The sequence below is a fragment of the Idiotropiscis lumnitzeri genome, chromosome 2 (assembly GCF_059441095.1).
Source record: "Idiotropiscis lumnitzeri isolate Australia: NSW breed Sydney's pygmy pipehorse chromosome 2, RoL_Ilum_1.0, whole genome shotgun sequence".
Classification (NCBI taxonomy): domain Eukaryota; kingdom Metazoa; phylum Chordata; class Actinopteri; order Syngnathiformes; family Syngnathidae; genus Idiotropiscis; species Idiotropiscis lumnitzeri.
The window spans coordinates 30,633,466-30,655,748 of record NC_142392.1 but is presented as its reverse complement, the minus strand read 5'-3'; the positions used below and the strand labels follow the sequence as shown (position 1 = coordinate 30,655,748).

Here is a 22,283-nt window from a genome sequence, read left to right as displayed (position 1 = left end):
GGACCATACATATACGAGCCAGCCAAACACTGCGAGAAAACCAGCGCTGACTCCAGTCGCCATCAAGTTGCCAACTCCTGACATTCCAGAACCTTTGAGAGAAACTGAGACTGCTTGCGTTTCTCTTTCTTGTTCTTTTTCGAGTTCAACTTCTAGATCTATTTTTCACCTTTTCACACAGCGAAATGAAGGCCAGTTGAGCAAGTGGAACAAGTAATTTTATTGATAGTGGAAGGCACCGATTTCATAAGCACCGTTTCTTCTCACACCTGTACCATTAAGTAAAAAGACAACTGAAAAGCATAACGTTAACAAATGTTATTCCAGGCAAAGGCAATTAATTTCATTTACATCTTGATGTAAAATCACAAAAAAAAGATCATCATCACACAAACACATTGATAATTCTGACTCTGATCCCATTGGCTTAATGTCAATAAAAGAGCTTTGCAAAATTAAATTTTTCATATTTTATTCAAAATCACAATTACATCTTACCACTCAGAGTCAGTTCCTTCAGTTTTTTGTTTTCTTTTTTTTAAGCTTCAAGGATCGCTGCTTTTCTCACCAGCACAATTGTGACTCTCAGCACCCTGTTTAGTGAAGAATTTTTTAGCACAAACGCTGCAACTCAATGGCTTGTCTCCACTGTGCGTTCTTGTGTGGCTTCGTAAATGCGACTTTCGAGAGAACCTCTTGGCACAAACTGAGCAGGAAAAAGGTTTTTCTCCACTGTGTGTTCTTGTGTGGCTTCGTAAATGCGACTTTCGAGAGAACCTCTTGGCACAAACTGAGCAGGAAAAAGGTTTTTCTCCACTGTGCGTTCTTGTGTGGCTTCGTAAATGCGACTTTTGAGAGAACCTCTTGGCACAAACTGAGCAGGAAAAAGGTTTTTCACCACTGTGCTTTCTTGTGTGACTTGTCAAATTTGATTTTAGAGAAAAGCTTTTACCACAAACCAAGCAGGAAAATGGTTTTTCTCCAGTGTGTGTTCTTGTGTGGCTTGTTAAATGAGACTTTCGAGAGCAACTCTTGCCACAAACTGAGCAGGAAAAAGGGTTTTCTCCACTGTGTATTCTTGTGTGGTATGTGAAACTTGATTTTAGAGAAAAGCTTTTACCACAAACCAAGCAGGAAAATGGTTTTTCTCCAGTGTGTGTTCTTGTGTGGCTTGTTAAACCTTCCTTTTGAGAGAAGCATTTTCCACAAACTGAGCAGGAAAAAGATTTTTCACCACTGTGTGTTCTTGTGTGAATTATTAAATGAGACCTTCGAGAGAAACTCTTGCCACAAACTGAGCAGGAAAAAGATTTTTCTCCACTGTGTATTCTTGTGTGGTATGTTAAACTTGAATTTTGAGAGAAACTCTTGCCACAAACTGAGCATGAAAAAGGTTTTTCTCCAGTGTGTAATCGTATATGTGTTTTTAAATTTGACTTGAAAGAAAAGCTTTTGCCACAAACTGAGCAAGAAAAAGGTTTTTCTCCAGTGTGTGTTCTTGCGTGTTCTGTTAAATTTGCCTTTAGAGAGAAGCATTTTCCACAAACTGAGCAGGAAAAAGATTTTTCTCCACTGTGTGTTCTTGTGTGGATTGTTAAATGAAACTTTCGAGAGAAACTCTTGCCACAAACTGAGCAGGAAAAAGGTTTTTCTCCACTGTGTATTCTTGTGTGGTATGTTAAACTTGAATTTTGATCGAAGCTTTTGCCACAAACTGAGCAAGAAAAAGGTTTTTCTCCACTGTGCGTTCTTGTGTGCCTTACTAAATGAGACTTTCGAGAGAAGCTTTTGCCACATACCGAGCAGGAAAAAGGTTTTTCACCACTGTGTGTTTTTCTGTGCCCTTTTAAAGACAGCTTTGAAGTGAATGAGTCAGTGTGACATGCCCTTTCACCTTTGGCTTGCCCATCATCATCATCATCATCAGCGTGTGATAATGTGTCCTCATTATGTACTTGTGATGGTCCCCAGTGGTCTTCATCAACTTCTGTTGTCACGAGATGACTTGAACTGCTGCTTGTAGGCTCCGCCCCTCTGTTGTCCTCACACTCATCCTTGTTTTCATCTTCAGTCTTTATAGGGTCAACGTTCACTGGTGACTTGTTGATCTCCTCCTCCTCCTCCTCCTTTTTGATGTGAGTCAAGTCTGGCTCCTCTTTCACAGAACGGAGATCGTTTTCACTGACGTCTGCAGGACACAAAAAGACAAACACACATCATTTGGTTTGGTCAAGTCAAGTCAAGTCAATTTTATTTGTATAGCCCTTAATCACAGACAGTCTCAAAGGGCTTTACATAGCCACAATCGACATCCCCGATCTTAACCCCCAGAAGGGCAAGGAAAAACTCACAAAACCTCATTAGGGGAAAAGTGAGAAACCTTGAGAAGGGACCACAGATGGGGGAATCCCCCTTCCAGGATGACCAGGCTGCAATGGATGCCAACTGGGCAACATTTGACACATACAATGATGCTATGCAATGATAGATGAGATAATATAAGAGTCAATTGAATGAAGCGCTGCAGGAAGATGACTTCAGTGGAGTGCGTCCTCATCCAGGGCCGTAATATCCATGGAAGCATATCCGAAGATGAGCCTTCGATCTTGTACCAGTCAGTTGGTGTAAATTCAGATCAAACCTCATGCGGCGACTTTGTCTTATATTGTTTCTACCGTGCTACCTTGACTTGTGCCTGCCGCACACGGAGCAATGCGTGGACCCCAACTTGGACCGGACCATGGGGTCATTTCACAAAATTACGTCCTACGATGTAAACCTCCCTTTAGCAGCACAACCGTGATAAACGAGCATTTAAAAAGGAAGCACGTTGCGGCTGGTGCCCGATTTCATTCCTGACATAGTCACAGACGTTTCTGGAATATGTATTCAACTAAGATACACCATAATATTTTAAGAGTTCACTGAATCATTTTGGAATTGCAATGATGCTTAACAGCCATAGGGTGTCAGTAATGAGTAACAAAGTAACACAAGACCTCCCACTGATACATCATGATTGTCATTTGGATAAATTACCAGGAACTATGAGTTGTGGGGGTGATGCAAACCACCTGGGCCACAGGAACTTTATTACCAGGAACTAAATGTTCCTGGACTTGTAGGTAGAAAAGGGGGTTGTGACGTTCAGCCTTTTTGAGACCATCGTAAGACAAAGATGCAGATGCATTCCTTGCAGCATGCGCTTGTTCACTGATGAGAACCGTGCAACCTTGGATGGATGCATTCAATGTATTTTAAATGTTTGGATGGGGTGAAACTACGCACAAAACAGTGCAGGGCCACCCGAGGTTCATTGACTCTCACCCGACCAAGCCAGTACAAAGTTAATAAATAAGAAAAGACCGATACGTACTTGACTTTAAAAAAAAAAAAACTTAATATTTTGCGTTTTATTCACTAAAATTGATCAACCGCCATTGACGTTTTTGCGGCAGTGTGCACATTTTTAGAGTCAGGCGGAAATGCTTCCGTAAGGAATTGCTTGAACAAAATATAAAAACCAGAAAATGTTTTGTTATTTTAAATGTAAATTTTATACTGGGAAAAACATGGAGTTCACCCCCCACTATTGGTTATTCTTTGGCATATATTTTCTGCACTGATTTCATTTGACATAAACAATTGCTCAGCAGACCTGCAAGTAAAAGGCAATATTTAAAGATAAAACGGCAAGAACCTTGAACGATTTCCCCAAACAACTTAATGTTGTGATGCACATTTTTAACGATAGAAAGTCGTTCTTTACAAAGCAAATGAGAGTAAGACGTCTACAAACCTGCTTTGAGTGGCACAACACGAGGCTGGTTGCAAACTTCGTCCAGCAGTTGAAGATGTTGCTCGTTCTCTTCTTTTATTCCACAAAGTTCCTCTTTGTTCTTGGGTGTTGTTCTTTCACACATTTTCAAATGATAATTCCAAAAAATCCGCACTCGATCTCTGCTTGGCGATGAGTCATGTGCCTCTTTTCGTTAGCGGCTAGCTAGCTAACAAGCTAAGCTAACTACGCCGAAAAGCATCAACGCGCGAAGATGAGGTTATCGGGACACAAAGACTTAATGAATTATGTCGTAGTCCTTTAGAGTAGCACTGGACATCCTTTGAGAAAATTACAGTCAGTTCCACACTAAATCAGAAGAATTTAGCGGTGGGTGTTTTTGTTCCGGTGTGGACGGGTCGGTGGATGTGGTCGAGGTCCTTCGGAAGCTGCGCGCTTGCTAATGACGTCATGCTTTAAGCACGTATTTTTCAAATATATTTCTTTGCCTCTGTGTTTGTTTTTACACCTGACTATTCTCTTTTAATATTTATTCTATGTAATATTTTAATTCGGTTGATAAAAACAATTTAACAAAATAACTAAAATAACGCCATTAAATCGAGTCAGCTCCGACATCACTTCCCCCTATGCCCGGAGAAGCAGCTGCTGGAACAGCAGTGGGAAGGTTACGTTTCTCCTACCGAACTTGCAACAATGCTGTGGTTCAGTCGGGCTGCAAGATTGTATGAATATAATGTCTGCACATACTAGCAGTGCTTCTCAATTTTTTCACGCCCGCCCCTACCAAGAAGAAAAAGATTTGCTCCCCCCCACCACCAATTTTTTTTCTGTCTTTGTATATTGAGATTAGATTGTCAATAAAATATCCCTTAACTAACCTACATTGATAAGAAATATAGTTTCGAGAACTATTATCGTGAGGATCTCGAAACTCAGTACTCTGTTGTGAAAATATTGATGAGATGACAAATATTTGTCATGTCAAGTCATTATCCACACGGCTTATCCTGAACAGGGTTGCGGGAGAGTGCTGGAGCCAATTCCAGCTGACTTCGGGCGAAAGGCGCACTACACCCTGAACTGGTCGCCAGCCAGTCACAGGGCAGACATAGACACCGTCACTGAGAGGGAACTGAACCCACGTTGCCTGCACACAACTCAGGCGAGTGTACCACGACACCATCAGTGACATGATAAATATTTACTAATACGTTTTTTGCCCAAAACTTTAAAACATTAACAAACAGTTATTAATACGTACAGACTATAGAAAAGACAAAAAGAAGAGTCAGGGGGATTTTAAACAAAAATTCTATATGAATAACAAAGCAACAGCTTTAGTATTGTTGGAGTAGAGTCACCGTGGAAATGAGAAGTACCGTATTTTCGCAGTCATAAGGCGCACTTAAAAGTCCCAAATCTTCCCCTAAACTAACACAGCGCCTTATAAGGCGACTGCGCTCAATATATGGACAAAGTATCACTCGCGACCATCAACCCTTTTACTCATTGGGCTGTTCGGAGTGCATGTTAGCACACCCTGCTGGACAAAGTGTGAGTCATCTTTGCTTCAAAGTGACCATGACTATACATTATGTGACTATGGTGTTTGGGTGATGGTGTAGGAGAAAGCTGGACAAAAGGGCAGCTGTCCACAATGTTGTAGTCTGTCTTATCATTTGTTATTGCAAGCAAGAAACGTCCCAGGTTTAGACAACAGACAAAAAGCCCAAAGCATGACAGCACATCTCTCTAAACAGCCAGATATGATGCGCGTGTTTTAGCGACGCTGTGACGACACCAAAATTGCTTTATCTAAACTGGTTATTGAAGGACCAAAAGTCTCATAAACTGCGTATGCAAATGGAGCGCATCCCTTCATGATATGCTAATTTGCAACAGAGCGACTAGCTACACGTAGCGTGAGAGTTACGGACGCGACAGCCACCAAATGAACGACGCACTGTTTACTCACCCTCTGCTCCTCCAAAAGTGCAACGATGTCCTCCGACACTCCTCGGCCACGCAAAAAGTCGCTTGGTGACGACATATTAGGACTTTCCAAAGGCATACACACCATGCTCTGACATTTTCATCCCACAATGCATTGCTCCATGACAAAAAGTCAGAATTCTCACTTTAAAGTCAGAATTCTCACTTTAAAGTCAGAATTCTGAGATTAAAGTCAGAATTCTCACTTTAAAGTCAGAATTCTGAGATTAAAGTCAGAATCCTTCCAATCTTTTTTTTTCTCATTCATGGCCCTAATCCTCTTCCGTACAGACGAGTACAATCGAAAAATGGCGCTCTGATCTCAGCCCAGCCTCAAATTTTATACGTTTTCTATGTCAAGGGTCATGTAGTTTGAATCGGTCGTCCTTGCTCCTTCCCCCGGCCCGGTCCACATTCCACGTCCAAGGCTGACCTTCTCAGGCAGGCGGCAGTCTCTCCGTCTCTCCTGCTCACATTCCCCTGTAATCTCGTCAGTGTACAGATTGTGTGGTGTATGTTTTCCCAGATCAAATTGTTATGTTTTTTGGTGTTCTTGATAGTGTCCCTGTGACGTCCTCCCCGGCCCAACTTGATATGTTTGTATCTTCTATGGCCTATGTGGAGAATGTGTTTTGTCGTATTTGTCCATGAAGTGCGATCTGGTTTGTCATCAGTTTGACCTGAGCAGACTGAATCTGTTTGTTCTGAATGAAAGTGTGGGTCATGAAAATACTATGTGTGCAATTTTGAGGTCTTACATTTAAACTAAGTCATATCAATTTAGCATATGAATGCATCAGTAAACACCATGACTACAATCCCAGTCAATCTTATCGATGCACTGTACTTCTACTTTCATTTGATAAATGCTTTTTGTTTAATCAATGTTTAACATATTCAGTAAATATGAACCTGCTAAATTAAATAATTGACCTTCTGTCCCGTAAGTGTTTAATATAATGCCAGCAATCGAAATACAATCCTTCAATATTCATGTCCGGTGTGGCCATTCCCTATAAGAAGGGAAGGCCGGAGAGAGGGGACACCTTTCCCTTTTTTCTTTTTGGGGAGACTTCTTTTGACATCAGCATGTGACGAGAATAAAATCTCTTTCTAACCAAAATGGCTGTGTCAGAGAATTTTTTTCCATCACCAATTCTGCCATGCTCGGCGACCTGTCCGGAGGGAAGCAGAGCCAGACCCACACATCAACAACAAAATATACCACATTTTTGGCATTTTGCTCCATTGAGGGTCTCGGGGTGCTGGGGCGCAGGCGTTCAACAGCCGGCCGGCTGAACTTTCGGTGAGATGCTTTTACTCACAATGGGTGTTGTGCGCCTGTGTCCAAGCGGTCGCGGCTTTTGGGGACGTTAAAGAGAGCTTGTGCGTGTGGGTCTGCTGGCTGATTGGTCATGGAAAATGTCCCTGTGTTAGTTTCAATTATTGTTTAAACAAGAGGCCTCTATAAATGATTAAAACATTCAAAGATGTCAAAGTAACCACACTATGAAAGAACATTAGAAAAAGTATGAAAAAATAAATAAATAAATGGGAAAAAAATGATAAGAACTAAGTAAATAGGGACTAGTGCGGGAGAAATGTGCAGAAGATAAAGAAAAGAAAGGTCTAGTCAGGGTTCGCGGTTAACTTTAAAAACTGCTTGCCCATAGGGCAAGTGCCACTAAAATTTGACTTGCCCGAGTGGCCAAATTACTTGCCCGACTTGGGCAAGTGACAATATTTTTTCTCGAAGAATAAAATGTTTATGGTTGTAAAATGTGCGCCACAAATGTAAATAAACATATAATCTGATAAGCATAAATTAATCTTGTTTTCATCATCAACCATGAAACCCTACTCACAACAGCATGTATCATGCTGTGCAGTTATTGAAAATGTTAATTGTAGTTTTAATAATTAACAAATCTGCATGTTAAATTGGGAAAATTATGTTACAGCAATCCAGATTATCAATTTTAAGTCCAGGAGAGCCTATTAATTGAGGAATCACATGAGTAAATTATGAGTGTGGGAAATTTGTGTATTCCTTTAAGACCAGTGCCTGTGGCGCTGCCTCCATAAGTTTCATAGCATAAACAGAAGACAGTCACTGACACTATGTCAGGTCACGTCATGGAGCTAATGAATTAACAGCCAATAATCAAATATGACTCCCTTCCTTACTCGCAACTGAATTGTCGACTTAAAAATATTCGAGGTATTTTTGTCATGTCAGAGGAATCCGAAATGTTCGGATTTGAACGAACTTGTCGCCACTTGTAAACATGCGCAGAAGGTAAGAAAACTTCCGGCTGTCAATTTTCGGCCGAAATATCGTCGGTTTTTGTTGTGTTTTTCAAACTTCAAATGAGGATGCGACTACAGCGAGTTCCAATACTGCGGGATTTATTGACGTCCACTTTAACTCGACTTTCACTGAACTAACTGATCCCCGTAGCGCCCGCCCATTGCCCCCAATAAGGCCAATGGACCATACCACAACATAAGGGGGTGTCTGGGTTAAACCATCACCATACAGTGCACACAAACAACACCACAGTTTTCGTCGAAATTAAAGATATTTGGCTGCTTTAAAAAATGCTTGCCCGGTCGGGCAAGTTGCCCATAATTTTACCTTGCCCGTGGCCAAATTTCACTTGCTCCGGGCAATCGGGAAGCGGTTAACCGCGAACCCTGGTAACAGAAGTAGGGGTGGTTATAGACATGGGTTGTGAGTGGGACGTGCTTTTGCTGTGGGGTGTGGGGTCACTGGGTGATGGGCGGTCCAAACCGAGCCACTTCCTTAAATGTGCCATCCTGTGGTCCAGCGCCACGCCAGTCACAAAGAGGTCCACTAGCACGGGAGCACCACCGCTACCGCCTCCTCCGACAACGCTTCGATGGCTTCCAAACGCACATTTGACGCCTCAACCCGATTGGGACCCCATTCCACGATAGGGGTGCCCGCGGAGCCTCAGCATTCAAGGACCGGCAGGTCTTGGCATTCCGGTGACGATTGATGGACAACAGTTTTAGATGGTGGAACAAGATATTCCACGCTTTGCAAGCTCCTTCTGCATATCCCAGTGAGCAACAACACTGTCACCCTTGTGGGACACTTGAGATTGGCCGAGTCACTGCCGTGGACCGAACCCGCACCTGTGAAACAAACACTGGAATTCGAGTGGGACTGAATTTGACTGTGCACTTCCGCCGGGGGAAGCATATGTTGTCCTCCGTTCCAGTAGACTGGGCAGCTCTGAGACCAGGGTCTCCATCCTCCTGCGGGTGGTACGTCCTGTTCCTGCTCTGGTCTGCGCGGTGTAGCCGCCTCCACCCATTCAAACCACCAATTGGTCCTTTGCATTGAACACTGAGTTATGATGATTTGGTTTATCAGAATGCATTCACCCAATTTCGAGAGTCAGAACTGCATCTTGCATTAGGATTATGTATTTGTGATGTCTACCGGTGCTGCCCCGCATGTGTGCCTTGCCCCAGAGCAGAGGAAACTGTTTGAATTGTCTCTGTTTGCTGAGCCACAAATCACATTAACTATCGGTGCGCATCATCATACTAAAGATTTCGGCCCATTGGTGAAGACTTTTGGCAGAGTTAATTTCAGATGTAGAAACTCCGTCACTAGCAGGGTGTGGTGTTTCAGCACCCATTCCGAATTCTTCTGTTACGGAACATTTTCCGAATTTCTCGACAGTATGGTAGACAGTGAATGGGTCACTCTGAAGCGAAAGCTCTGTTTGCGTCTCTGCCAGAGGGGGTTGTGGACCCGGGGTCTGACTGATGTTGTGCTCTGCTCCACAGCTTCTCCAATTTGTTTTTGCTATATCTGCGAAAGTTTTTACATTATTGTGAAAGAAATTAAGTTTGTCATGTCATCATGTTTCAAAACTATGCTTATGGGTTAATAGAAGGTCACAAAAACATGGACCTCTTAAACAGCAAAACGTTAGTTCAGTGGTAACAGAGTTGTGTCTATGCTGGCAGTTTAGCAGGAAGTCACAAAAACAGATGCACGTCTTGAACCGTGTTTGACAGGAAACCGTTAGCTCGCATTGAACAGAAGTGTGACCCAAACATGTCTTGTAAGCTGAAACCGTTCGAACAACAGGAAGAGTGTGGACGGGTGTGATAAAGTCAAAGTGTTCATGTTTTTCCATTCTTTATGGGTTGGCATATTCAAATTGCTTTGCTGTGCTTCAATAAAACGCCGCACAGGAGCGGGAACGCTTTTCTCTTTGGCGGACTGCTCCTCGCAAGTGACAAAGACAATCTTGGCTGGGTGATTCATTTATAAAGGCTTGTCTCGTTTTTGACAAAAACTCTGACATATCTTGTTCAAGCAATTCCTTATGGAATGATTCGACCTGACTCTCAAAACTGTGCACACTGCGGCAAAAAGATCAATGGCGGTTGATTAATTTTAGTGGATAAAGCACAAAGGATTAAGTTTTTTTTAATAAATCAAGTACGTATTGGTCTTATTTATTTATGAAACTTTTACTGGCTCTGTCAATTAACCTCCGGTGGCTCTGCATTGTTTTGTGCACATGTGCATCGTTTCACCTCATCCAAACATTTAAAATACATTTAATGCATCCATCCAGGGTTGCACGGATCTCATCAGTGAACAAGCGCATGCTGCAAAGAATGCATCTGCATCTTTGGCATACTATGGGCTTAAAAAGGGAGAACGTCACAACCCCCTTTTCTACCAACAAGCCCAGGAACATTTAATTCCTGGTAATAAAGTTCGTGTGGCCCAGGTGGTTTGCATCACCCCCACAACTCAAAGTTCTTGATAATTTTTGCAAATGACAATGATGACGGAACAATGGGAGGTGTTGTGTTACTTTGTTACTCATTACTGACACCCTATGGCTGTTATGCATCATTGCAGGTACAAAATAATTCAGTGAACTCTTAAAATATTTTGGTGTATCTTTCGTCGAATTTGAATACATATTGGATAACGTTAAAATATACAGTCATTATTCAAATATGTCAACATGAAAGTCAGAGTGAAAGTGTTGTTGCTTAATGCTTTAGTGTAGGAATTTTTACTCTTCAAACGTAATTTTGTTTTAAAATTTATTTCAAAACAGAAATTTTATAAAAATTAATAGGGTAATGTCGGAACTTACTCGCAGGATAAATGTCATTTTGGGTTAAAAAAAACCCAAACGTAAATCATACAATAAATAGCGACTCTGATTCCAGGGCCCCTTTAATTCTTTTAGGGATCCAGATTATAATGGAAGCAAAAAGTACCCACGATGAAACTATCTCTAAATGCAAAATGAAATACTTGTAAACATATTTCACTTGAACAATTCCTATTTTATCGATGTCATTATGTTGCGATGGCCCCCAGTGGTCTGCATCAATATGTTTGGGTCCCACAACAGGTGTTCCATCAGACGCACACAATAGCCTGTGTGTGCTAACTTCAGCTCGCTTCCAGAAACGTCTGTGACTATGTCAGGAATTAAATCGGCATCAGCCGCAATGTGCTTCCTTTTTAATTGCTCGTTTATCACTGTTGTTGTGCTGCTAACGGGAGGCTTACATCGTAGGACGTAATTTTGTGAAATGCCCCCATGGTCCGGTCCAAGTTGGGGTTGCACACATTGCTCCGTATGCAGCAGGCACAAGTCAAGGTAGCACGGTAGAAACAATTTAAGACAAAGTCGCCGCATGAGCTTTGACTTGACCAAACCAAATTTGTCTTTTTGTGTCCTGCAGACGTCAGTGAAAACGATCTCCGTTCTGTGAAAGAGGAGCCAGACTTGACTCACATCAAAAAGGAGAAGGAGGAGGAGGAGATCAACAAGTCACCAGTGAACGTTCTTCCTATAAAGACTGAAGATGAAAACAAGGATGAGAGTGAGGACAACAGAGGGGCGGAGCCTACAAGCAGCAGTTCAAGTCATCACGTGACAACAGAAGGTGATGAAGACCACTGGGGGCCATCACAAGCACAAAATGAGGACACATTATCAGACGCTCATGACGATGATGATGATACTAATGATGATGATAATGGGCAAGCTAAAGGTGAAAGGGCATGTCACACTGACTCATTAACTTCAAAGTTGTCTTTAAAAGCGCACAAAAAAAGTGGAGAAAAACCTTTTTCTTGCTCAGTTTGTGGAAGATACTTCTCAAGAAAGTCAAATTTACAAATCCACACAGGAATACACAGTAGAGAAAACCCCTTCTCCTGCTTGGTTTGTGGTAAAAGCTTTTCTCTAAAATCAACTTTAACAAAACATAGAAGAACACACAGTGGTGAAAAACCTTTTTCCTGCTCAGTTTGTGGAAAATGCTTCTCGAAAAAGACATATTTAACAGAACACACAAGAACACACAGTGGTGAAAAACCTTTTTCCTGCTCAGTTTGTGGCAAAGTATTCTCTCAAAGATCAACTTTAACAAGACATGCAAGAACTCACAGTGGAGAAAAAACATTTTCCTGCTCAGTTTGTGGCAAGAGTTTCTCCCGAAAGTCACGTTTAACAAGCCACACAAGAACACACAGTGGTGAAAAACCTTTTGCTTGCTCGTTTTGTGGCAAAAGCTTTTCTGTAAAGTCAACTTTAACATATCACACAAGAACACACAGTGGTGAAAAACCTTTTTCCTGCTCAGTTTGTGGAAAATGCTTCACGAGAAAGACATATTTAACAGAACACACAAGAACACACTGTGGTGAAAAACCTTTTTCCTGCTCAGTTTGTGGCAGAAGCTTCTTTGATAAGTCAACTTTAACAAAACATAGAAGAACACACAGTGGTGAAAAACCTTTTTCCTGCTCAGTTTGTGGCAGAAGCTTCTCTGAAAAGTCAACTTTAACAAAACATAGAAGAACACACAGTGGGGAAAAACCTTTTTCCTGCTCAGTTTGTGGCCAAGTATTCTCTCAAAGATCAACTTTAACAAGTCATAGAAGAACACACAGTGCAGAAAAACCCTTTTCCTGCTCAGTTTGTGGAAAGAGTTTCTATCGTAAGTCGCATTTAACGAGCCACACAAGAACACACACTGGAGACAAGCCATTCAGTTGCAGCGTTTGTGCTAAAAAATTCTTCACTATAAAGCATGCGGAGAGTCACAATTGTGCTGGTGATAATAGCAGCAATCCTTGAAGCTTAAAAAAAGACAACAAAAAACTGAAGGAACTGACTCTTTGTGGTAAGATGTAAATGTGATTTTGAATGTAATATAAATTTAATTTTGCAAAGCTCTTTTATTGACACTAAGCCAATGTGATCATTGCCAGAAGAACCATTGTGTCTGAGTGACGATTTTTTTTTTTTTTATATGAAACATTTTAAATGAAATTAATTGCCTTTGCCTGGAATAACATTTTTTAACATTATGCTTTTCAGTTGTCTTTTTAATGGTACTTAATGGAAAAGGTGTGAGAAGAAACGGTGCTTATGAAATCGTTGCCTTCCACAATCATCAATAAAATCACTTGTTCCACTTGCTCAACTGGCCTTCATTACGCTGTGTGAAAAGGTGAAAAACTGAACTAGAATAGAATAGAATAGAATAGAAATCCCTTTATTGTCATTGTACTCAAGTGTGCAACGAGATAAGAGGGCTCCCCTCTCCAGTGCAATACAACAATAATACAGACAAATATATAAATTAGATAAATAAATAAGAGAGTGCAATGGAATTTAGTACTGAATAGGGTATATAAAAACACATCACAATGCTGTTCTGCAAGGTAAGGGTGTTCTCGTGTGTGTGTGTGAGAGTTCAGAATGGAGATGGCTCTCGGAAAGAAACTGTTTCTCAGTCTATTCCTCGATTTGATGCATCTGTAGCGCCTGCCAGAGGGCATCAAGTCGAACAGGTGTGAGTTTGGGTGGGTATTGTCTTTGACGATGTTGAGAGCCCTTCTGAGGCACCGGGCGGTGTAGATGTCCGACAGTGAGGGGAGAGGGCAGCCAATAATCCTTTGCGCTGTTTTGACTGTCCTCTGGAGCCTCACTCTGTCCGCCTCAGTGCAGCCGCTGTACCAGGTGGAGACACAGTACGTCAGCAGGCTCTCGATGGACGAGTGGTAGAAGGCCAGCAGCAGCTTCCTGTCCAGGTCGAATTTCCTGAGGACTCTCAGGAAGTGCAGACGCTGGTGGACCTTCTTTACCACCGCTGGAGTGTTGTGTGTCCAAGAAAGGTCATCTGAGATCTGTACTCCCAGGAACTTGAACGTGTGGACCCTCTCCACACACACGCCTTCGATGCAGGGGGGGTGTGGCACCGTCTTGTTCCTCCTGAAGTCGACGACAATCTCCTTTGTTTTTGCAGTGTTAAGGTGCAGTCTGTTGTCCTTGCACCAAGCCGTCAGCCTCTTTACCTCCTCTCTGTAGGCTGTCTCGTCACTTTCCGAGATCAGACCGACCACTGTCGTGTCGTCAGCAAACTTGATGATGGTGTTGTTACCGTGGGCCGGGCTGCAGTCGTAGGTGTAGAGGGCGTACAGGAGAGGGCTCAGCACGCATCCTTGAGGGGAACCGGTGCTCAGCATGCGGGTGGAGGACGTGTAGGGGCCGAGCAACACAGTCTGGGGTCTGTTGGTCAGAAGGTCCTTAATCCAGATGCGTGTGAGGGCAGGGAGGCCGAGAATGTCCAGTTTGGCGACGAGGATGTCCGGGATGATTGTGTTGAATGCTGAGCTGTAGTCCACAAAGAGCATCCTTGCATAGCTCTGCTGTTGTTCCAGGTGGCCCAGCACAACATGCAGAGCAGTGTCGATGGCGTCCTCAGTGGATCTGTTAACCCGGTATGCAAACTGGTAGGGGTCCAGAGTGGGAGGAAGACAATCCCTTATGTGCTGGAGAACCAGCCTCTCGAAGCACTTCATGATGACTGGTGTGAGAGCAACAGGACGGTAGTTATTCAGGTGGACGGCGGGTGACTTTTTGGGGACAGGAATAATGGTGGAAGTTTTCAAACAGGAGGAGATGACTGCTTGAACCAGGGAGCGGTTGAAGACCCTGCAGAAAGCATGTGACAGTTGGTGGGCACATGCTCTGAGGACCTTGCCTGGTATTCCGTTGGGTCCAGTAGCTTTCCTGGGGTCAATAGCCAGGAGCGCGCGCCTCACATCGTGTTCCTCTACGGTGAGTGGGGGGGGGGGGGGGTTGAGGCATGAAGTGCGGGGGGGGTGACGGTTGGGGTGAGTCAAAGCGAGCGAAGAAGCAGTTAAGCTCCTCTGCCAGCGATGCACTCGGGTCTACAGAGGTCGTGCTGCTGCCTCGGAAGTTGGTGATGCTCCGTAGACCCTGCCACACCTCCAGTGATCTGTTGCTGGCAAGGTGGGCCTCCAGCCTCCTCTTGTAGATTGCCTTGGCGAGCTTGATGCCTTTGCTCAGGTCAGCACGAGCCACCCTGTACTGGGCGTTGTCGCCTGACCTGAAGGCAGCGTCACGGGCCTTGAGGAGAGAGCGGACCTGGCTGGACATCCAGGGCTTCGCATTTGGGAAGGTCCGTATGGTCCTGTGTAGGGACACAGTTTCCATGCAGAACTTGATGTCGTCCAGTACACAATGCGTGTAGACATCAAGGTCCTGATGATCAAAGAGGTCCCAGTTGGTGTCTTGAAAGCAGTCCTGTAATTCACTCAGGGCATCATAGAAATAGAAATAGAATAGAAATCCCTTTATTGTCATTGTACTCAAGTGTGCAACGAGATTAGAGGGCTCCCCTCTCCAGTGCAATACAACAATAATACAGACAAATATATAAATTAGATAAATAAAGAAGACAGTGCAATGGAATTCAGTACTGAATAGGGCATATAGAAACACATCACAATGCTGTTTTGCGAGGTTAGGGTAGTCTCGTGTGTGTGTGTGAGAGTTCAGTATGGAGATGGCTCTCGGAAAGAAACTGTTTCTCAGTCTATTGGTCCTTGATTTGATGCATCTGTAGCGCCTGCCAGAGGGCAACAGGTCGAACAGGTGTGAGTTTGGGTGGGTATTGTCATTGACGATGTTGAGAGCCCTTCTGAGGCACCGGGCGGTGTAGATGTCCGACAGTGGGGGGAGAGGGCAGCCAATAATCCTTTGCGCTGTTTTGACTGTCCTCTGGAGCCTCACTCTGTCCGCCTCAGTGCAGCTGCTGTACCAGGTGGAGACACAGTACGTCAGCAGGCTCTCGATGGACGAGTGGTAGAAGGCCAGCAGCAGCTTCCTGTCCAGGTTGAATTTCCTGAGGACTCTCAGGAAGTGCAGACGTTGGCGGACCTTCTTTACCACTGCTGTGGTGTTGTGACTCCAAGAAAGGTCATCGGAGATCTGTACTCCCAGGAACTTGAACGTGTGGACCCTCTCCACACACACGCCTTCGATGCAGAGGGGGGGCGGCAGCGTCTTGTTCCTCCTGAAGTCGACGACAATCTCCTTTGTTTTAGCAGAGTTAAGGTGCAGTCTGTTGTCCTTGCACCAAGTTGTCAGTCTCTTTACCTCCTCTCTGTAGGCTGTCTCGTCACCTTCCGAGATCAGACCGACCACTGTCGTGTCGTCAGCAAACTTGACGATGGTGTTGTTGCCGTGGGCCGGGCTGCAGTCGTAGGTGTAGAGGGCGTACAGGAGAGGGCTCAGCACGCATCCTTGGGGGGAACCGGTGCTCAGCATGAGGGTGGAGGACGTGTAGGGGCCGAGCAACACAGTCTGGGGTCTGTTGGTCAGAAAGTCCTTAATCCAGATGCGTGTGAGGGCAGGGAGGCCGAGAGTGTCCAGTTTGGCGACGAGGATGTCTGGGATGATCGTGTTGAATGCCGAGCTGTAGTCCACAAAGAGCATCCTTGCATAGCTCCGCTGTTGTTCCAGGTGGCCCAGTACAACATGCAGAGCAGTGTCGATGGCGTCTTCAGTGGATCTGTTAGCCCGGTATGCAAACATCACGCCAGGTTTTCACAGTCTTTGCGGTGGGCCTGAATCTGCACCTGAGAGGGGTGTACGCAGGTACGAGCTGCAAGGACAGGTGGTCTGACTGGCCGAGGGGGGCGAGTGCTTGATGTTCGAGTACACATGGTCGAGAGTGTTGGCCGTGTCCAAATTAACAGGCTGCGACCTCCGAAGGCCAGTTCGCAGGCTGGGTCCTCGAAGCCTAAGAAGGCTCCTCCTCATGTAGCCTTATATGGACCGCATAACCCGTGGTGAAAATGGACAGGCTCGATAGCTACGTACAAATAACTAGGCTGCGTCCTTCGATGTCCAATATGGCGGACAGAAGACGTCACTTCCGGTGCGACAAGAACGCTTACGCCGGTGTCCAAATTCACGCGGCCTCCGAGTACTAGCCTTATAATCTGTCCTCGTTTTCATGAAAACGGGCCCTGAGTGAAGGCTACGAGCATGCAACCTTCGCAGCCTAAAAAGCCTCGCTCTTCTTCTACGCCGTTCTACACTCGCAAGATGCAAACTACCGAAGCCACGTGTCGCCTCATCGGAGTGCACTTTCAGGTGTAAGTGAAAAATATGTAACTGACTAGTGCTGGAAGGAGTATGCAAATCGCTGTTGAGAGTCCGGTTAGAACTCCAATAATGAGGAGATGGTCTTGTGGTTCAGGTCTTTTAATAAAGTTGCAGTCAAAGCACACATTTCTTGACGCTTCAAAACGCTCTATTCGTGTGGTTCCAAAAGGAAAACAACAAACATTGAACATTGCATGCTACTAATTAGCAGTGAAACGTGGATTGTACAGACAAACAAACAGTGTTATTAATGCTGTAACTTACTTGTCTCACGCACAACTCAAAGCAGGATAAATGTGGACTACAACTCAAACTTAGCTCGATAGACAGACTGACAGGATTCTCCCCTCTTCCTCCTTCTTATATACACGCACGCCCACGCACGTGAGTTGGAGCACTAAACTCCGCCCTCTTAAAGGAGCCAGTGTCACAGTCTCTGAGCAGCCTTTTCTACAGTAAGTATAAGTTATTTATATGCAATATTAAAACATCACTCATGAGAAATATTGGGCAGCATTGTTTGGATATTTAGCTCCAGATTAAGATAATTTTATTAGTTGCGATATCGGCCAAATATAACTGAGGTAGCTCTAAGAACTATTGCAAAGGAGGTACGGCTGAAACATTTGAATTGCCTTATTTCTGCATGTTAGCTGTCAGGATTGCCTTATGGCAAGGAGGAGGTGGACCCAATAGGCGAGGAGGCAGGGAAATGGATGATGTTAAGGGGAATTTATTGAAGGGATCAAACGAGGGCAAACAGCGAGGCAGGATACAAAACAACAAGGGCAAACAGGACGCGACTAACTGGGACAAGGATAAAGGGCCGGAACGAGGACGGAAACGAGAACCAGAGCAGGAACGAGATCTAGGGGCGGTCGTGACAGTCCGGGACGCAGCAACAGGGAGCCAAACGGGATAATGACCCGACACTGGGTTGAGGGCATGGAAGGTATAAGTAGTCCGGTAATCAGGGGAGCAGATGGGGAGCAGGTGTGTGATCGTGAACTGGGAACAGGTGCGTGGCTGGTGAGAATGAAAACAATAACACAAAGCACATGGCAGGGAGGTGACGAAAACAATAACAAAAGACACATGGCAGGGAGGTGACGAAAACAATAACAAAAGGCTGTCATGCCCGACGCGTATCATGACAGTACCCCCCCTCAAGGGACGGATTCCAGCCGTCCCCAAGAATAACAAAAACGAAAAAACCATGTCCCAAAAACAAGGGTGGGCGGAAGGGGTCGGGAGGTGGGTCAACGACCCGTGATCGAGGCCGGTCTGGCGGATGCCCGGGGGGCCAGACCAGCGAGTCCTTTCGTGGCCCTTCAGGGGGCCGTGCGGGTGGCCAGACCAATACGTCCCGATGGGGCCATTCAGGCGGACGTCCGGGACGACCCGAACTCCACCTTGAGTCCGCTGATGGGGCTGAGACGAGGGGCGGCGGCGGGACGCTGGGTGCTGCAGAGGACGGAGCTTGGACCGGCGTTGAGGCGGGCGCAGCCGAGGCAGGAACTTGGAGCGATGGCGGGACGTCGGACGCCGCCGAGACGGAGACGAGGCATGGTGGAACGCCGGACCCCGCCGGAGCCGGGACGAGACGTGGCGGTGGGACGTCGACCGCCGTCGAGGCAGGCACTTGGTGCGGCGGCTGGTTGTCGAACCCCGCCGAGACCGGAACATGGAGCGGCGGCTGGTCGTCGAACCCCGCCGAGACAGGAACGTGGAGCGGCGGCGGCGGCGGCTGGTCGTCGAACCCCGCCGAGACAGGAACGTGGAGCGGCGGCGGCGGCTGGTCGTCGAACCCCGCCGGGACAGGAACGCGGAGCGGCGGCTGGTCGTCGAACCACGCCGAGACAGGAACGTGGAGCGGCGGCTGGTCCTCGAACCCCGCCGAGACAGGAACGTGGAGCGGCGGCTGGTCCTCGAACCCCGCCGAGACAGGAACGTAGAGCGGCGGCTGGTCCTCGAACCCCGCCGAGACCGGAACGTGGAGCGGCGGCTGGTCGTCGAACCCCGCCGAGACAGGAACGTGGCATGGCGGCTGGTCCTCGAACCCTGCAGAGACAGGAAAGTGGAGCGGCGGCTGGTTGTCAAGCCCCGCCGGGACAGGAACGTGGAGTGGTGGCGGTTCGTCGGATGCCGCCGAGGCAAGGGCGGCAGGCGGCGGCTGGTCCTCCAACCCCGCTGAGACAGGAACGTGGCACGGCGGCTGGTCCTCCAACCCCGCCGAGACAGGAACGTGGAGCGGCGGCTGGTCCTCGAACCCCGCCGAGACAGGAACGTGGAGCGGCGGCTGGTCCTCGAACCCCGCCGAGACCGGAACGTGGCACGGCGGCTGGTCCTCCAACCCCGCTGAGACAGGAACGTGGAGCGGCAGCGCTTCGTCGGGAGCCGCTGTGACAGAGACGAGAAGCGACGGCGGGTCGTCGTCCACCGCCCAGGCAGGAAACTGGAGCGCCGGCGAATCGTCGAGTTCCGCCGAAAAAGGAGCTTGGGGCGACGGCGGATCGTCGAGCACCGCCGAGGGAGTGACGGGAAGCAATGGCGTGTCCTCGGGCGCCGCCGGGACAGGGAATTGGGTTGGCGGCGGGCCGTCTGGCACCGCCGAAGCAAGGATTTGTGGCGGACGCATGGCGTGCTCCGCCGGAACAGGGACTTGTGGCGGACGCAGGACGTGCTCCGCCAGAGCAGGGACTTGTGGCGGAGGCATGGCGTGCTCCGCCGGAACAGGGACTTGGGGCGGACGCATGGAGTGCTCCGCCGGAACAGGGACTTGGGGCGGACGCATGGAGTGCTCCGCCGGAACAGGGACTGGTGGCGGACGCAGGACGTGCTCCGCCAGAACAGGGACTTGTGGCGGACACAGAACGTGCTCCGCCAGAACAGGGACTTGTGGCGGACGCATGGCGTGCTCCGCAGGAACAGGGACTGGTGGCGGACGCAGGGCGTGCTCCGCCGGACCAGGGACTTGTGGCGGACGCCGAACGTGCTCCGCCAGAACTGGGACTTGTGGCGGACGCATGGCGTGCTCCGCCGGAACAGGGACTGGTGGCGGACGCAGGGCGTGCTCCGCCGGAACAGGGACTTGTGGCGGACGCAGGACGTGCTCCGCCGGAACAGGGACTGGTGGCGGACGCAGGGCGTGCTCCGCCGGACCAGGGACTTGTGGCGGACGCCGAACGTGCTCCGCCAGAACTGGGACTTGTGGCGGACGCATGGCGTGCTCCGCCGGAACAGGGACTGGTGGCGGACGCAGGGCGTGCTCCGCCGGAACAGGGACTTGTGGCGGACGCAGGGCGTGCTCCGCCGGAACAGGGGCTGGTGGCGGACGCAGGACGTGCTCCGCCAGAACAGGGACTTGTGACGCTGGCGAGGCGCCGGAGGGGGGGTCAGCAGCTCTCAGGAGGCCAGAACGGGCCCCCCCAGCTTGGGGTGAGCCGGGACGGGGCGTATCAACTGGCGGGGAGCCGGAACGGGGTTCAGCAGCTGGCAGGAAGTCCGGACGGGACTCAACAGCTGGGGAGGAGCCGGAACAGGACTCATCCGCTGGCGGGGAGCCGGCACTTGACTCATCCGCTGGCGTGGAGCCGGAACGGGGCTCGGCAGCTGGCGGGGAGCCGGGAAGGGGCTCGGCAGCTGGCGGGGCGCCGGAACGGGGCTCAGCAGCTAGCGGGGAGCCGGAACGGGGCTCAGCAGCTAGCGGGGAGCCGAGACGGGGCTCAGCAGCTGGCAGAGCGCCGGGACGGGGCTCGGCAGCTGGCGGGGAACCGGGAAGGGGCTCGGCAGCTGGCGGGGAGCCGGGAAGGGGCTCGGCAGCTGGCGGGGAGCCGGGAAGGGGCTCGGCAGCTGCCGGGGAGCCGGAACAGGGTTCAGCAGCTGGCGAGGAGCCGGGATGGGACGCTGCGGCTGGGGGGCAGCCGGGAAGGGACGCTGCGGCTGGCGGGGAGCCGGGAAGGGACTCAGCAGCTGGCGGGCAGCCGGGAAGGGACGCTGCGGCTGGCGGGGAGCCAGGAAGGGACTCAGCAGCTGGCGGGGAGCCGTGGCAGGGCTCAGCAGCTGGCGGGGGGGCGACAGAGGGCTGGGCGCAGCAGTCGGTCCGGGCACCGCCGAACCGGGGGCCCTGATCCCTATCAGCCTGCCGCCATAGGGAATCAGGGGAATGGGGAACACGAGGGACCGAGGTTACCGTGGCTGGTGAACGCGAGCTAGGGGGTGCCAGGAGAACGTGAGCAGGTTTTGAAACTGTTGGGGAACGAGGTGTGCGACGAGACCGTGACTTACGAGATTTGGGACGTGAAGCGCGCGAGGTGGAGTGGGAGGTGATCTGGGAAGACTCAAACGAGAAAGGTGTCAGGAATGGTTCGGGGGGGAAAAAGTGACTGGTACTAACGGTGTCCGGGTTGCGCTGAGCGTCTAACAAGGCGTATATGTAGTCGGCATCGTACTCGTGATCCCTGTCGACCAACACGTGCGGGGCATAGTGCTCAGAATCATAATCGACCGACAAGTGAGGGGCATAGTGCTCAAAATCTTCTGCTAAATCATAATCAACAAAAACGTGAGGGGGTGGATTGGCCTGGTGATCAAAATTTTCGTGGTAATCGGAATCTATAATACAGTGCGGAGGAAGGTCGGGGAGGAAGTCGAGGGCGTTACCGTAACACGAAGACGAGGTACGGGGCTGGTCGGCAGGCTGATGAGGGCGGTTGTCTGGGCGGCGGTGTCCCTGACGCCGCCGGGAGCCCCTCGTTGGGTCCTTCTTAGGTCGGGTCATTCTGTCAGGATTGCCTTATGGCAAGGAGGAGGTGGACCCAATAGGCGAGGAGGCAGGGAAATGGATGATGTTAAGGGGAATTTATTGAAGGGATCAAACGAGGGCAAACAGCGAGGCAGGATACAAAACAACAAGGGCAAACAGGACGCGACTAACTGGGACAAGGATAAAGGGCCGGAACGAGGACGGAAAC

At 48.2% G+C, this 22,283-nt stretch overlaps 1 protein-coding gene across 1 annotated transcript; it reads right to left on the bottom strand.

Annotated features, from left to right (window-relative positions):
• Window positions 1-196: 196 nt before the first annotated feature.
• LOC148342279 (uncharacterized) lies at window positions 197-21,810 on the bottom strand. The gene is made up of 2 exons (XM_088285697.1): window positions 21,762-21,810; window positions 197-2,155 (listed from the first exon to the last, which is right to left on the bottom strand). Exons 1-2 carry the CDS (start codon window positions 21,808-21,810, stop codon window positions 546-548), a joined length of 1,659 nt encoding a protein of 552 aa, XP_088141823.1. The 3' UTR covers window positions 197-545.
• Window positions 21,811-22,283: the final 473 nt, after the last annotated feature.